The sequence below is a fragment of the Rhinolophus ferrumequinum genome, chromosome 28 (genome assembly GCF_004115265.2).
Source record: "Rhinolophus ferrumequinum isolate MPI-CBG mRhiFer1 chromosome 28, mRhiFer1_v1.p, whole genome shotgun sequence".
Lineage (NCBI taxonomy): Eukaryota > Metazoa > Chordata > Mammalia > Chiroptera > Rhinolophidae > Rhinolophus > Rhinolophus ferrumequinum.
Genome location: NC_046311.1, coordinates 15,117,862 through 15,131,917, shown reverse-complemented (window position 1 = coordinate 15,131,917; position 14,056 = coordinate 15,117,862). Strand labels below are relative to the sequence as shown.

General features: G+C 40.8%; 1 protein-coding gene across 4 annotated transcripts in view; it reads left to right on the top strand.

Moving 5' to 3' along the window:
• UBE3A (ubiquitin protein ligase E3A) overlaps positions 1-14,056 on the top strand; it is a 70,948-nt gene that overhangs the window by 13,784 nt on the left and 43,108 nt on the right. Inside the window, exons 2-5 of one of the 4 annotated variants that reach the window (XM_033100025.1) lie at positions 3,587-3,650; positions 5,707-5,825; positions 7,308-7,503; positions 9,018-9,062. In XM_033100025.1, coding sequence (XP_032955916.1) covers positions 9,061-9,062 — 2 coding nt within the window. In that variant the 5' untranslated portion in view covers positions 3,587-3,650; positions 5,707-5,825; positions 7,308-7,503; positions 9,018-9,060. The remainder of the gene's footprint in view (positions 1-3,586; positions 3,651-5,706; positions 5,826-7,307; positions 7,504-9,017; positions 9,063-14,056) is intronic. The other 3 variants (XM_033100024.1, XM_033100027.1, XM_033100026.1) reach the window with 3 other exon arrangements.

Below are 14,056 nucleotides of genomic sequence, written 5' to 3'. Positions count from 1 at the left end.
CTGTTGTAGGTAAGCTGCAATGAACCATTGTGCAGACGTCTTTATGTGGATATATATGATCGCTTTTCTCTTGGGCTCAGACCTGGGAATGCCATTACTAGTGGGTTGTGAGATCGTTACAGTGTGTTGCCACAGCTTTTCATCATGTCGCGTTTGTTCTACACACCACAGTTCTGGTTGTCCTGCACCTCGCCAACATTTGGGGCCGTTAGTCTTCCTGATGTGGCCGTCCTGGTGCGTGAATAGTGGTTTGCCTTCATAGTTTGAAGGATAGTCACTTGATAGAGAATTCTGGATCGACATGTTTTCCTTTCAGCATTTGTTTCTGAGAAGTCTGTGGTTATACTTGTCTCTCTTTCCCTGTAGTTTTTTTCTCTGGCTTTTTTTTTTTTTTTAAGGTTTTCCCTTTACCGCTAGTTTTCTTTGTGATTATCCAGATAAGGATTTGTTGAGTTCTTTTTTTTTTTTAATCTGTGAGTTTGCTTTCATCATATTTGGGAAAGTATCAACCATTATGTCTAAACATGTATTTTTTAAATCATCTCTCTTCCTCCTCCTCTTTGTGGGACTCTGGTTACATGTATGTCAGACCATTTGATTATGTCTTCAGGTCACCGACGTGCTATTTTTAGTCTTTGTTTCTCTGTGCTTCATTTTGCTTTGTCTTCTGTTTCAATGTTCTTTTCTTTTCCTGGCAGTGTCACATATTATATTTTCAGATATTCTAGTTTGTATTTCTAGAAGTTCATTTGATTTGTTTTAATGTTTTCTGTTTCTTTATTCACGTATTCCTTTGAGTCCTTGAACATGTTTATAATAGGTATTTGAAAGTCCTTGTCCACTGATTCCATCAATTCTTTCACTTCAGGATCTATTGATTAGTTTTCCATTGGTTTTAGGTCACATTTTCCTTTTTTGTTTGTATATTTAGTAATTTTTTATTGGATGCTGGGCATTGTAATAGCCTGTTGTCTAGTGACTAGATTTTGTTGTTCGTTGGCGTATTCAGCTTTGTTTTGGCTGCCGGCTAAGTCCCTTGTGGTCAGCTGGACCCCTTCACAGCTGTATTAGGGTGTCCAGAGACTTGTCTTTAAGGCTAGTGGCTCCTACAGGGCACGCTCCTTAGTCCTCTGCTAAGTGCCCCAGTCAGGGTCCGTGCGTTCTCTCCCTCTGGTTGGGAGGAACGCGGGGGGAGGGTGCTCCCAATCCTGCCTGAGCACTGGGAGGGTTTCAGGGCACACGCCTCTTTCCCCAGCTCCTGGAGCCTTTCTCCGCTTGGTCCCCTCCTCGCTGGCGTGCCTGTCTTACAGATCCGGCCTCCTCACCTTGGTCAGACTGCTCTCCTCTGATTGGGTCCCTCCTCCACTGACTGCACGTTGGAAAGTGCCTCCAGGCAGGAATTGGGCACTGTGGGCTCCCCTCATTTCTGCTGGTTCTCTCATGGGTCACAGTCCTGCACCAGGGTCTGAAAACAGCCGTCTCACGTATGTTGTTCAGTTCTCTTGCTTTTGACAAGAAGCACCTGTTGCGCGCTTTTGGAACTTTTCTCTGAACTTAAACTTTCTTTTCCAGTTATCTGTTTATCTAATGCTCACACCATACTGAGTTTTTAAAAATAAACTTTTGATTGAAAGACAACATACGTATATACAGAAGTGCACTTTGAGCGCTCACGTAGCTTGTTGAACTGTCACACACTGAGCACACGTTCAGATCCAGACACGGCGTCAGCCGCTCCTCGGAAGCCCCTGGTGCTGTGTCACTCTGTGCCCTCGTCTGTCACTACCTGTCCTCCCCAGGTGCCCTGTCCTGACTTCAGTAGCGTAGATCGGGTTTGCTGTTTTCACACTGGACATGAGAGGAGTCTGGCTTCTCTCAGCTTATTTTTGAGATCCATCAGCACTGTCAGTTGCTGTGTTGTATTCTGCTTTAGGAATGTACCACGGGTTAGTCGTCCTGCCGTTGGTGGCGTTTTCGGTTTGGGGCTGCTAGGAATACTGCTACTCTGAACATCCCACTAATAAAAGTTCTCTAGTGAACACATGTGCTTCTTTCCGATGTGTATGCAGGAGTGGAATTTTTGAGTCATGGGGTATGCACACGTTTAGTTTGATTGTATACTGTCAGAGTTTTCTGAAAGGACTTGTACTCAGTTTACTGTTTAGATTAAAATTCTGTGTTTTAATCCCTAGTAGAACAAGCTCCTGAGAGATACTATTCTGCTATTAGAAAGCGAAATTTTTTTGGTTATTCTTACTTTTTTGGTCTTTGAAATAAACTTTTGTAAAACTGGCATTGGACTAGATTTGTGTCCATTTGGGAAGAAATGGTAACCTTGTTTGTTCATCCATATAGATGGCATTTGAAACTAGCTCCAAATCATTTGTCAGGCCATAGATCCTGACGTCTTCTTTTGTAGAGAGGAGGTATGTCAAGAAAACACAGTCCTCATTACTATGAAAATAAAAATATGGGTAAGAGGAGCCCTGCCATCAATCAGCTCCCAGCTCGAGGCGCTGACAAAGGTCCTAGCAGACTGCTGTGGAAGTGGATGCCATGGAGGATGAGAACAGGCTGGTGCTGGAAACGTGGGGAGCGGCCAGGAGAAAGCCTCACCCATAACAGTCAGTCGCTTAACACGTGTTGTGTATGTCACATGTGTTCTGTCCTTTATTCCTCCAATAAAGTCAGCTAGAGGAAGGAAAATGCTACTGAAATCATAGGGAAGAGAAAATACAATTACAGTATTTATTGAAAGCAATCCGGACCCGTGCAGTTCAAACCCGTGTTGAAGGGTCCACTGTATATGCAGTGTGTTTATTTTCTATCATCCGCCTATAGGACGCTGGGTGGGTTTCTTGGGCACTTGGTTTCTTCATATGTAATAAAAGGAAATGGACCCCAGTTCCTGTTCCACTGAGAAATGCTCTGATTTATGCAGATGAGGTGGGAATTTACAGTGGTTATTTGGATGCATGCTTTAAGTTCAGAATCTGGTTTTTGATAAGAGTCAAGTTTTGACGAATGCATTAAATGTTTGATTTAAGAAATAATAATTGCTACTGTATTTTGAGGTCCTGTTATGTTTCAGGCAGCATTGTTTTACATGGTTTTTAAAACATTGTCTCTAGTTCTCACAACAGCCTGATCCTTGAGACTCACAGGTCAAAAGACCTGCCCAAGGCAAGTAGTGGACAGATAGATGCCCGGATGTGTATCTAACATGGCACATGCCCATCATGTGGAATTTAATCCAAAGCGGAAGGGATTGGAGCCATGTGCCCAAACAGTTGTCATGTGTTTCGGCCCTTTGGGAGGGAGGTAAGAGGAAAGGTGGCGAGCGCTGAGCTTTGGGTGAAGATGGGAGGGTGGCTGTGCCAGCTACAGGCACTCAGGCCACCAAGCACCGAGGGTGGTGAGCGTGGCCTGCCGGCAGGCGCCCTGCCTCTTGACATGCATGTTTGTGGATATTCATAAGTATTACCAAGATGAATTCACATTTATAATAATTTTAGAAAACATTTTCTTTGAAAGTGTATCCAGTTGTCTGTATAAGAAGAATTGAGTGAGCTGTTTTATATTTTAGGTCAAAACTCTGTAAGATCCTGATTTTAGAATTCACCAGCTCCTCAGAAGTTTGGCGAATTATGGTATGTTTCTGTTTTACTTTTTGGAATTCAAAATTGCATGTATATCTTAATGTCACGGTTAGAATAATGACAAATGTGTTCAGCAAACGTGGGTGCCTGCCGTTGTAAAGCAGCCGACCAGGCAGCCTGTCTGAGGGAGCCAAGTGGGGTTCGGAAAGAAAGGAGAGGAGGGCATTGTGCTGTGAGAAGTGAGCCACGTGCGCAGGCAGACGGAGGAGGCAGGTTTGGCTGTGAGGCCGAGTGAGGAGTAAGAAGAGCTCCCGTTTGTTGAGATCTTACTATGAGCCAGGCACTGTTCGGAACAATTTATGTGTTGGTTTGTTCATCCTCGTGCCAGCCCCGAGAAATCGTTACTGCTCACCGTTTCCTGAGTTCTAGCTGTGAGGAAGCTGGTGCTCAGAGAGGTTAAGTCACTTGCCCAAGATTTCCCATCTAGTTAGTGACCAGACGGACTCGAGTCCAGACCGGCTGTGGCTTGTCTGCTCTGTTGAACACTGACCGTCAAGAAAAAGGGGGCTAGAAGGGAGCACCTGACTCAGAAATTCCCAAATTGCATGTAGCTCTTACATGAATGAATTCACCTCAGTTAACTAGTCAGTTAAGAGGCATTTTGACGTTCTCATTTTGATGTTCACAGGGTGGGACAGTTAGGCGTGTTTGGATCTTCTATCCAAATGCACTATTAGTCTTACGAGAACCTGGGAGGAAGCATTGTTCATTGCAGAGGCTCCATTGTCTCTTCCCCACGTAACCTCAGGAATGTTCTAGGTTCTTGTTAGGAGATATGTGGTTGTGGGAGGAAAATCTGGGGAATTGAATGATTTCTTCCGGGGATGATATGTCCCATTTATTGGAGTCCCCTAAAGCTACTCAGATACGCTTAGGCCAACTCTCACCCTTGTCTGAATTTGAGGCCCAAGTCCATAGGTTGCCAGGGGTATTCAGGGCTCAAGCATTCATATTTGAGCCTTCTCTTGGGTCTCAGATACCTTGCTGGGTTCTGGGTCCACGCTGGTAACCACCTTCCATGGTTGTTTGTTGTCACTTCGAAGGTGTTACTATCAAGAGTCTTTTCTTCTCATTTTCTGTTTTCCTTAGTTCACTTCTCAGATTTGGCCTGGAATACAGTTGGGTGGGGAAGGCATCAGGGGAAGAACTAGTTGCACGGCGAGCTCTTGACACTGGGACATTTCACCTGCCTGTCTTTCCAGAACTACAGTGTGATTAGGATGCGTGACAAATGAGAACAGTGACGATCAGGAAAGTTCAGCCTAGGCCAAGAAGGAGAGAATCAGGAGATGCTAGGTGAGAGAGGACGGGTCCCCTCCAGTTTTGCCGTTCTTTCACGAACGTATTAGTGGCTTGATGGCTGAGAAAGAACACGTTGTCAGGAAGGTTTGGGCCAGTGTTAGATGACCTACGTAAGTAAGAGAATGAGGTGGACTAGACTTGGGTGTGCGTGTGTGTACATACGATTCCATTCAGCATCCGGCTGCCTGGAAAACCCAGTGACTGCCAGTCCCATTGAAATATTGTCGTAATTGTGGGGTCTTAATCCATACTCTAAATCTTTAGTCATTTACATATGTTTAGATTGTGAAATTTTGTATAGCAAAACTAAACAAATCAGAAAAGTCTAACCCCAGATAGAAAGTCAGTAGAGCTGGGTTGTAGTCCTGACTTCACCACTAATTCTACAATCTTGGGCAAGTCAGTTAATCACTCCGAGGCTGCTTGTTTATTTATTTTTTTAATTCTTACAATGGCATTTGCCCAGATTAGGTCATGAGACTCCAATAAGATGCTGTGGACCAAAGTGCTTTGTAAACTGTAACACCCTATAAAAGTAAATGAGGTTGTTACCACTTTTCTCAAGTGAAGAGATCATTTAAGAAAAAAAATTCTGGGAAATAGTCCTTGAAAGCATTTCCATAGTTCTTCTGGTGAACATTGATTGCATTGACAACTAATTTGAAGCTTTGAAGATTGTTTTTTGAACAGTGAATCGGGTTTGTATATTAAAGCGTTCTAACAAAAGATTTGTTTAATTTATTAGAGCTATTAAATCTACGCTCAGATCAAGGTAGCAGCTAGACTGGTGTGACACCTGTTTTTAATCAGTGACTCAAAGCTGTGATCACCCTGATGTCAACGAATGGCCACAGCTTGTAAAAGGTAATTTTTGATGTTATTTCACGGCCTTGAAAAGGCCGTCATGTCAAGTGCGCGCCATGACAAGTGACGGGATGTAGTTGTAGGACAGCCGCTAACGGGTGGAGGCTTCTCCATCGCTCTCCTTTCTCAGTTGTTTCATGCTTTTCCCCAGACCCATCCGTATGAGTAAACACAGAAATGTTGCTCAAAAAGTCAGTAAACATTTTATTATGGACATGATAAAAAGTCTGAAAAACCACTTTAATATGCATTTAGAAGATTGTTTCTTATGTAGTGAGAGTTTTCATGAAACACTTCTAGAAGTTTCTACAACTTGAATGATACCAGTGTACTTTCCTGCCCCGTAGAGCTCGTGGAGGTGAGAAGAGTGGCTTGCAGGTGGCAGAAGCTGCACCAGTAGAATTGGAAGCGAGCCTCCACGTGGCTTTTCTAGCTCATGCTGCAGCGGTCAGATTAGTGGGCGTTTGTGATCACATTTCTGCGATCGAAATCAAGACCTAAAATTGAGATTCTTCCAAGATTTCCTTTTTTATTTTCTCATGTTACCTGCTAATTGTTCCAGTTTTAAAAATTTTGTTTCTGAATTGTTACTCTGATAAAATGTAGATTGACCTAAGTCAGTAGTTACTGTTTCTCTTTTTCCTTCAATTATCTCTCCTGAATTTGGTAAAATTACAAGCGTGTTCTGCTGGATCCTTGCTTCTTCAAACCTGACAGTAAAGAATAAAGACAATCTTTAGGGGCCAAAGCAAAGCTTGGAAACTGTTGCTGCATGTTAGATGCCTCCTAGTTTTGCGAGTTTGGAATGCTTACTTGAGGATGTGTTTTGGTAATGATTTAGAATGTTATAGAAATGTTCTACAAGCAGGAGGACTAGCAGTTTCTTCAGATACGTACTGGTACTTACTACTCAGCTCAGGAAAAGGGTTTCTGCTAGTTCTGGGTTTGTTCACTTCTCTCTTGATTAAAAACAATTTCCCTTTTGAGTAAAAACATCTTGTGCTAAACATGTGTCAGACCCGGATAGATGTGTTTCGGGAGATAATCTTTCAACCTTTTTTGTTCTGAATCAGTTTAAATGACCTGGTTTGACTATAGTGGTTTTTAGGAGCTCGCTTCAGTATGTTAATATTAAATGATAATATAGTGTGTTTGCAGTAGTTTGGTGATGTTTTGATGCTAATTACATATTCTCTTGTTTAGGGAACAGAAATTGGAAAATAGAATGTAGTTATCGTTGGATGGTGTGTCTAACCTCTGTCCCTTCCAGAATCTCAGAACTTCGCAGCAGTTACATCCTGTGCTTCTAAGACTGGAACTTGTTTGCTGTCTTGCTCGTGTCTCACCTTTTTGCAGTAGTGTTTTAATTTTCCTGTCATTGTGTCCTCATTTTTCTCTCCCTCTCTTTCTCTTTCCCTGTGAATTTTGAAAGTTTTGCCGCCTACATGTTTGAAAGCTTCTAACCTGCCTCTCTTCCCTTAGTGCCAGCAGGTTTATTTTTTGTTTTGCAAGCCTGCTCTGCCTCCTTACCGTATGACAGCTGATGCTGGAGGGTCGCACTTTCAAAAATGAGTCAGCTGGTACATGGGGTTATCACCAGTTGTTAGCTCTTCTGTCTGACAGAGACAAGTTTGGAAGCAATCTTGGGGTACTTACCCACAAGGCTGCTGGAGACCAGGTGTGTCACAGAGGTGATTTGCTTGATCCCTGGGGGAGAGGGTGGAGTGAAATTTTTGCATTTATGTCACTGCCAACTCACTGCCACCTCCAGCATGCCCCAATTTTTAGTTCTAATATAATTTTGTGCGAGATTGAAAATGTAAATATACTGCAAAGAAGATCTAAAATAAATATTTGAATTGCTGGAGTCTTTCTGTTTGTTTTTGTTTTTGGACTCTGAATTGCAATGAGGGGTCATATTGAAAGCCTGATAAAGAAGTAAATTTTTTAAAAGCTAAGAAGTGTGGAAAACTTTTTCTTTCTTTGCTGGTGGCTCTAATTTTAAGATTCTTTTGTTGAAGGTGTTCAAAATTTGAATTCTCAAGTCAATGATAAATTCACAAATCAAGTTCTTGTAATGTCATTTTGAAAATTTTGTTTTGGATCTCTAAAAAATATTTTACTTATTTTGAGAATTTGAAAGTATTAGAAATCAGTATTATGTTGATTCACCTTAATATACATTGACCGATGCTGTTTATAAAAGTGAATAGGGTAACAGGAATTAATTTAAGGATAGGCAAAATCAGGTCATGCCACAAAATGAAAAAAAAAAAGGCTTCTTAGAATCTTAGAATTTTGAATCGTTCTACATAGGATTGCAGCAGTATATTAAAAAATGATAGAAAATAACTGGCAACTATTTATAACTGATGCTAATTCACAATTATCTAGAGCAAAAATTTAATGCCCCAGGATGGTACACTTTTGGTGGTACACATCCTGCCAGTGTATATTCAGGGGAAAGCTGATTTCATCATTGAACCAAGATAATCATGATCAGAATGTTAAATCTGACTCAACTTTTCAAAATTCACTAAGGCTGTTAGCTTTAAATTTGAATTATCCGGAGCAGAGGCAGGCAGACTTTTTCTTAAAGGGCCAGATAATAAATATTTTAGGTTTGCAGGCCGTTTGTCTCTGTCAGTTTCTCAGCCCCACCCTTGTGGTGCAAAAGCCACCACAGATACGTAAGTGGATGAGTGTGGCTATGTTCCAATAAAACTTTATTGACAAATGGCAGCCGAGCTAGGCCTTGGTTTGTCATTCCAGGAAGTAGTTTGCTGAGCCCTGGTCTAAAGTTTGGGACTGTGAATACCGGTGAATACCTTTGTTATTGTGGTACCCAATACTTGGCTGGAGAAAGTTTCATAGTTGTTATGTTTTTATTATAAACATTTGACTTTGTGAGTAATTATGATTTATTATAGTGGTTTGTGTGTTGGTATCTAAAATAGTGTTTATATGTGCCTTAACAAAAAGACACTAAGTTTTTTATTAGTCCAGCCCTCACAATAAATGTGTTATGTAGCAATCTGATCTGACCACTTTTTTCTCATGTTGTAATCTTTTAATTACTTTTAAAACTTTTAACGATTAAATCTTGTTTTCAAATTTGTCTTCCCAAATAACATCTGCCCCCTTTTGGAATATGGAGTATTTTGCTTAACTTTCCTCAATTGCATTTTGCAGATCACCAGGAGAACCTCAATCTGACGACATTGAAGCTAGCCGAATGTAAGTGCCACTTGATTGAGGCTGTGATGTCTTTTAAGTTGCCCTAGATTGCTTTAAATGTATCATATTATTTGAAAATAATTTTCAATTAAAAGAGAGTAGTGCTTTACAAAATAAATTGGGAGCTAGAAATATATCTACTATTTTCCCTACCAAATAAATACCTCTAAACCTCGGTAACATGTCACTAGATTTCTCCTTCTCCATAGATAATTGCATACTCCTGGATTCTTCTGTCTTTTTGCTCACCTGGCAGTTGTGGGGAAATAGAGAGATGGGGAAAGAGTTCCGGTTAACAACGTGCCTGCTGTGTGGGAGGCATCGGTGCCGTGTTGTGGATGCAAAGAGGCGTCAGTTAGTTCCTCACCTATAGACGTTATCAGTGTCCTCAGGTGAAGGACAGGGAAATCCAGCATTTCGGTCATGGGCAGAAGGCTGGTTGGGATGTCGTGGGGGCACAGACGAGGGCCAGGCTTGCGGGAAGCCGGGCGGCTGGGAGGTGTGACTGGGAAGTAGGTACCTGGCAGCGTGGGCAGGCTTGTTCTGGCAGAAGCATGAGTAAAGTTAGAGCAGCACAGTGAGTATTGGGGGCAGGTGAGGTTCTTTAGCTCACAGATGGGCTGCAAGGCAGGACGTGGAGGAGGTAAGACTGGAGAGAAAGGCCCCGGGCCTTGCGTCTGTGTGAAGGCCTGGCTGTCCCTGCAGGTGTCTGGGAGGTGAGGGGAACCTTGTCCGGCATATCTTTTCAGTAACTTCGGCCGCAGACAGACAGGATTGAAGAGAAGCGAGTGGTGATGGGTGGCCAGGCCCCAGCCCTTCCGTCGGGGAGAGCCGTCACAGAGGCAGGCAGTGCGAGAGCACGAGTGCCGGGGCAGTTTCTGAGAAGTGTGTAGAAAGAAAACTATGTAGGAAGCGAGACCGGTACGACTTCAGTGATCAGTTGTGAGAAGTTAAGGAGAGGCAGTCATTTCTGCGGCAGTAAGGGTTGGAATGAAGAATACAGTTGTAGGAATTGCTCTTGAAAAAGAACAGAGACCCCCCACCTTCTGAAACTAGAAGAAGGTAAAGATGGAAGTGATGTTGCATGTGCTTGTAAGTGAGAATGGGGAAGTCAAGGTCATCCGTGCCTGAGCTGTCAGTTTTCAAAGTAAATTAATTTGGGCCTGCTACACCCCTGTTTCTGTTTCCTTTGAGATGAGACTACCAGGTGTTGCTTGGAAAGGGGGTTCAATTGTCAAAGAAGTTTGGGAAATGCAGACTTAAATGGCAGGTTTCTGTACTGAAAATGGTTGAGATCCTTCAAAATGCTGATGTGCCTCTAAGAAGGGACTGAAAGATGTATTTCTTAAATTTACATGTCCATGTAACCTTTTTTTATTTTTTTGGGTGTGGAAAAATGCGCATAAAATGTACCATCTGTATTGTAAATGTGCATTTCAGTGGTGTTAAGTACATTTGTGTTGTGCAATTATTGCCACTGTCATCTTCATAGCGCTTCATCTTGCAAAACTGAAACCATATCCGTTGGACAGTAGGTCCCGTTCACCCCTTCAGCCCCTGGCAACCACCATTCTACTTCCTCTCTGTGAGTTTGATGATTCTGCCTCATAGAAGTGAAATCACACAGTATCTGTCCTTTTGTGAGTGGCTCATTTCACTCAGTGTAGTGTTCTCAAGGTTCATTTCCTTCCTTTTTAAAGCTGAATAATACTGTGTGTACAGAACACATTTTGTCCATTCATCCATTGGCAGACACTTGGGTTGCCTCCATGTCTTAACCTGTAAATAATGCAGCCATGAACATGGGCATACAAATATCTCTTTGGGACCCTGCTTTCAGTTCTTTGAGTATAGCCCAAAAGTGCGATTGCTAGGTCACGTGGTAAATTCTGTGTGTAATTTTTGGAGGAACCCTCATACTGTTTTCCACAGTGGCTGCACCATTCTACAATCCAAGCAGCGGTGCACAAGGGTTATAATTTCTCCATGTTCTTGTCAGCACTTACAATTACCTGGTTTTTTTAGTAGTCATTTTAATGGGAGTGAGGTGATTTTGTAGTTCTGTGACCATGTAACTTTGTAAAAAACATTTTTTAACAGTGTTTTGTGGAACACAGGGTTTGGTTAGGGGATTTGGGAAGGCGGGGAACTGCTGGGCAGAATGGGTAAAAGAAGTGAGTCTCACGCTGCTGAGTGGCCAGCTAAGACTAGAGACCTTCTCGTACTTGCAGTATTAGGACTTTCCTTTGGTAGCCAGAGGGTGCATGGTACAATATTTCAGGGTTGGGTATTAAAGCAGCTAGGACACAACCACTAGTGGCATGTGTGTAGGATCTTAACTGTGGAGTAGTGGAATTTACATGTCATTGGCGATGGCCACAATTGGAAAGGTGCCAGACAAGGTGCTGGGTCGATGACAAAAAGCCTGAGAGGTCAGAGATGGTTCTGTGTAAGTGACACTTGTAAGGCTAGGTGATAATGATCAGAGGTTGGGCGTTTGTTTACTGTGCCCCAGTGATTGAAATAGAGGAGTGAAGGTCCCTCGAGAAAGTCAACTCTTGGGGGACGAGTGTTGGAATAGCTCGTGCACACAAACATTGACGTCACCGCGCCAGGCCCCTAGCCCGACTAGAGGATGACGAGCTTTATCGGTCTTTTCAAAGAACCAGCTCTTGATTTTGTTGATTTTTATGGATTTCCTTTCTTCAATTTCATTGATTTCTGCTCTAATTTTTATTATTTCTTTTCTTCTGTTTTGGATTTAATTTGTTCTTTTTCTGATTTACCAAAGTGGGAGCTTAGATGACTGATTTTAAATCTTTTTATAATACATGCACTCAGAGTTATAAATTTCCTTCTAAGCACTGCTTTCACTGCATCCCACATTTTTTGATAAGTTGTGTTTTCACTTTTATTTAGTTCAAAATATTTTTTAGTTTCTCTTGAAATTTCTTCTTTGACTCATGTTATTCATAAACATGCTATTAGCATGGTATATTTTTTTCTCAATTTACTTTTAATTTGTATGTGTTATTTTTAAAGTGTAGACTACCTATAGTTGGATCTTGTTTTTTGATCCACTCTGACAACCTCTATCTTTTAATTGGTGCATTCAGATCATTGATGTTTAAAGTGATTTGTTGATATAGTTAAATTAATAGCTAATATGTTTGTTAATGTTTTCTATTTGTTCCTGTGGTTGTCTTCTACTCTTTTTCTGCCTTTGTGATTTTACTTGAGCGTGTTATATGATTTTCTCTCCTTTGTAGGCCTATCAGTTATCCTTCATTTTTACTTTACTTAATTAATGGTTTTCCTAGAGTTTGCAGTATGCATTTAGACGTAGTCTAGTTAACTTTCAAGTGACACTATATCACATCGGAGGGAGTAGAGACCTTATAATATAACGAAATAATCCTAGTTCCTCCTTCCTGCCCTTGTGTTATTGCTGACATTCAATTTACTTACATATAAACATATATATATAATTATACACACACATCAGTGTTTATAACCAATACATTGTTAGTATGATTGTTTTGAATAAACATATATTAGATCAATTAAGATTCAGAAAACTATAAATATTTATTTTACTTTCACGTATTCCTTCTTCAATGGTATTCTTTCCTTTATGTGGATTCTAGTTCCTGATCTATATCATTTTCCTTCTCTCTAAAGAACTGTAAACATGTCTTACAAGATAGTTCTACTGGCAACAGATTCCCTCAGTTTTTATTTGTCTGAGAGAGTCTTTATTTTCCTTTCACTCTTAAAAAATAAAGTCACAGGGTATAGAATTCTAGGTTGGTTTCATTTTTTTCTCAATGCTTTAAATATTTCTTTCTACTCTCTCTTTGCTTGTGAAGTTTGTAAGGAGAAGTCAGAATTCTTGTTTTTGTTCTTCTGTAGGTAAGATATTTTCTTCCCGTGGCTTCTGTCAGCATTTTTCTTTATTTTTGATTATTTGTAGTTTGCGTATGATATGCCTAGGTGTAGTTTTTAGGGTTTCTTGCATTATCCTGCTTGTTGTCTTCTGAACTTCCTGGGTCTATGGTTTGGTGCCTGATATTAATTTGGAGACATCCTCAACTATCACTGTTTCAGATATTCTGTTTCTTTGTCACTTCCCCTCCCGGTATTCCCATTATGTGTTTGTTACAGTTTTTGTAGTTGTCCCGCAGTCCATGGGTATTCTATGGTGTTTTGTCAGTCTTTGTTCTCTGTGTTTTAATTTTGGAAGTTTCTGTTGATACATCTTCATGTTCAGAAACTCTTTCCTTAGTTGTTTCTACTCCAGTATTCAGCCCATCAAAAGACATTTTTTATTTCTGGTAAAGTGTTTTTGATCTCTAGATTTTCTTTTTGGTTCTTTCTAAAAAGATAGCCATCTTTTTGGGTATTTTGCTTACATTGCTCATCTGTTCTTGCATGCTGTCCACTTTATCCATTAGAGCCTATATTATTTAATCATACATTAATCATAGTTATTTTAAATTCCTGGTGTAATAATTCCCACATCCCTGTGTTGCACTACAGTGTCCTTACAGCTTCGTCATGAGGAGATAGGAAATGTTTAGCTGCACTTTCACCTTATGGAACCACAGCTGTATATGCAATCCATCCTTGACTAAAATAGGGTTATGTAGTGCCTGACTGTAGTTGTTTGTTGTTTTTTTAACAGCCACTTGATGTCTTTTGATATGAGAGCTTAATCCATTTACATTTAAAGTAATTACTGATAGGGAAGGGCTTACGATTTATTGCCATTTTGTTCATTGTGTTTTGTATGTCTTGTAGTTATTTGTATCCTTTCTTTTCCTCTGTGATGTCTTCCTTTATGTTTCATTGATTTTTTTTTTTTTTTTTTACCTGTAGTGACCTACTTCGATTTCTTTCTCACTTTTGTGCATCTTCTGTGGGTATTTTCTTTGTGGTTACCTTGGGGGTTACATAAAACATTTTACAGTTGTAATGATCTATTTTAAAACTGA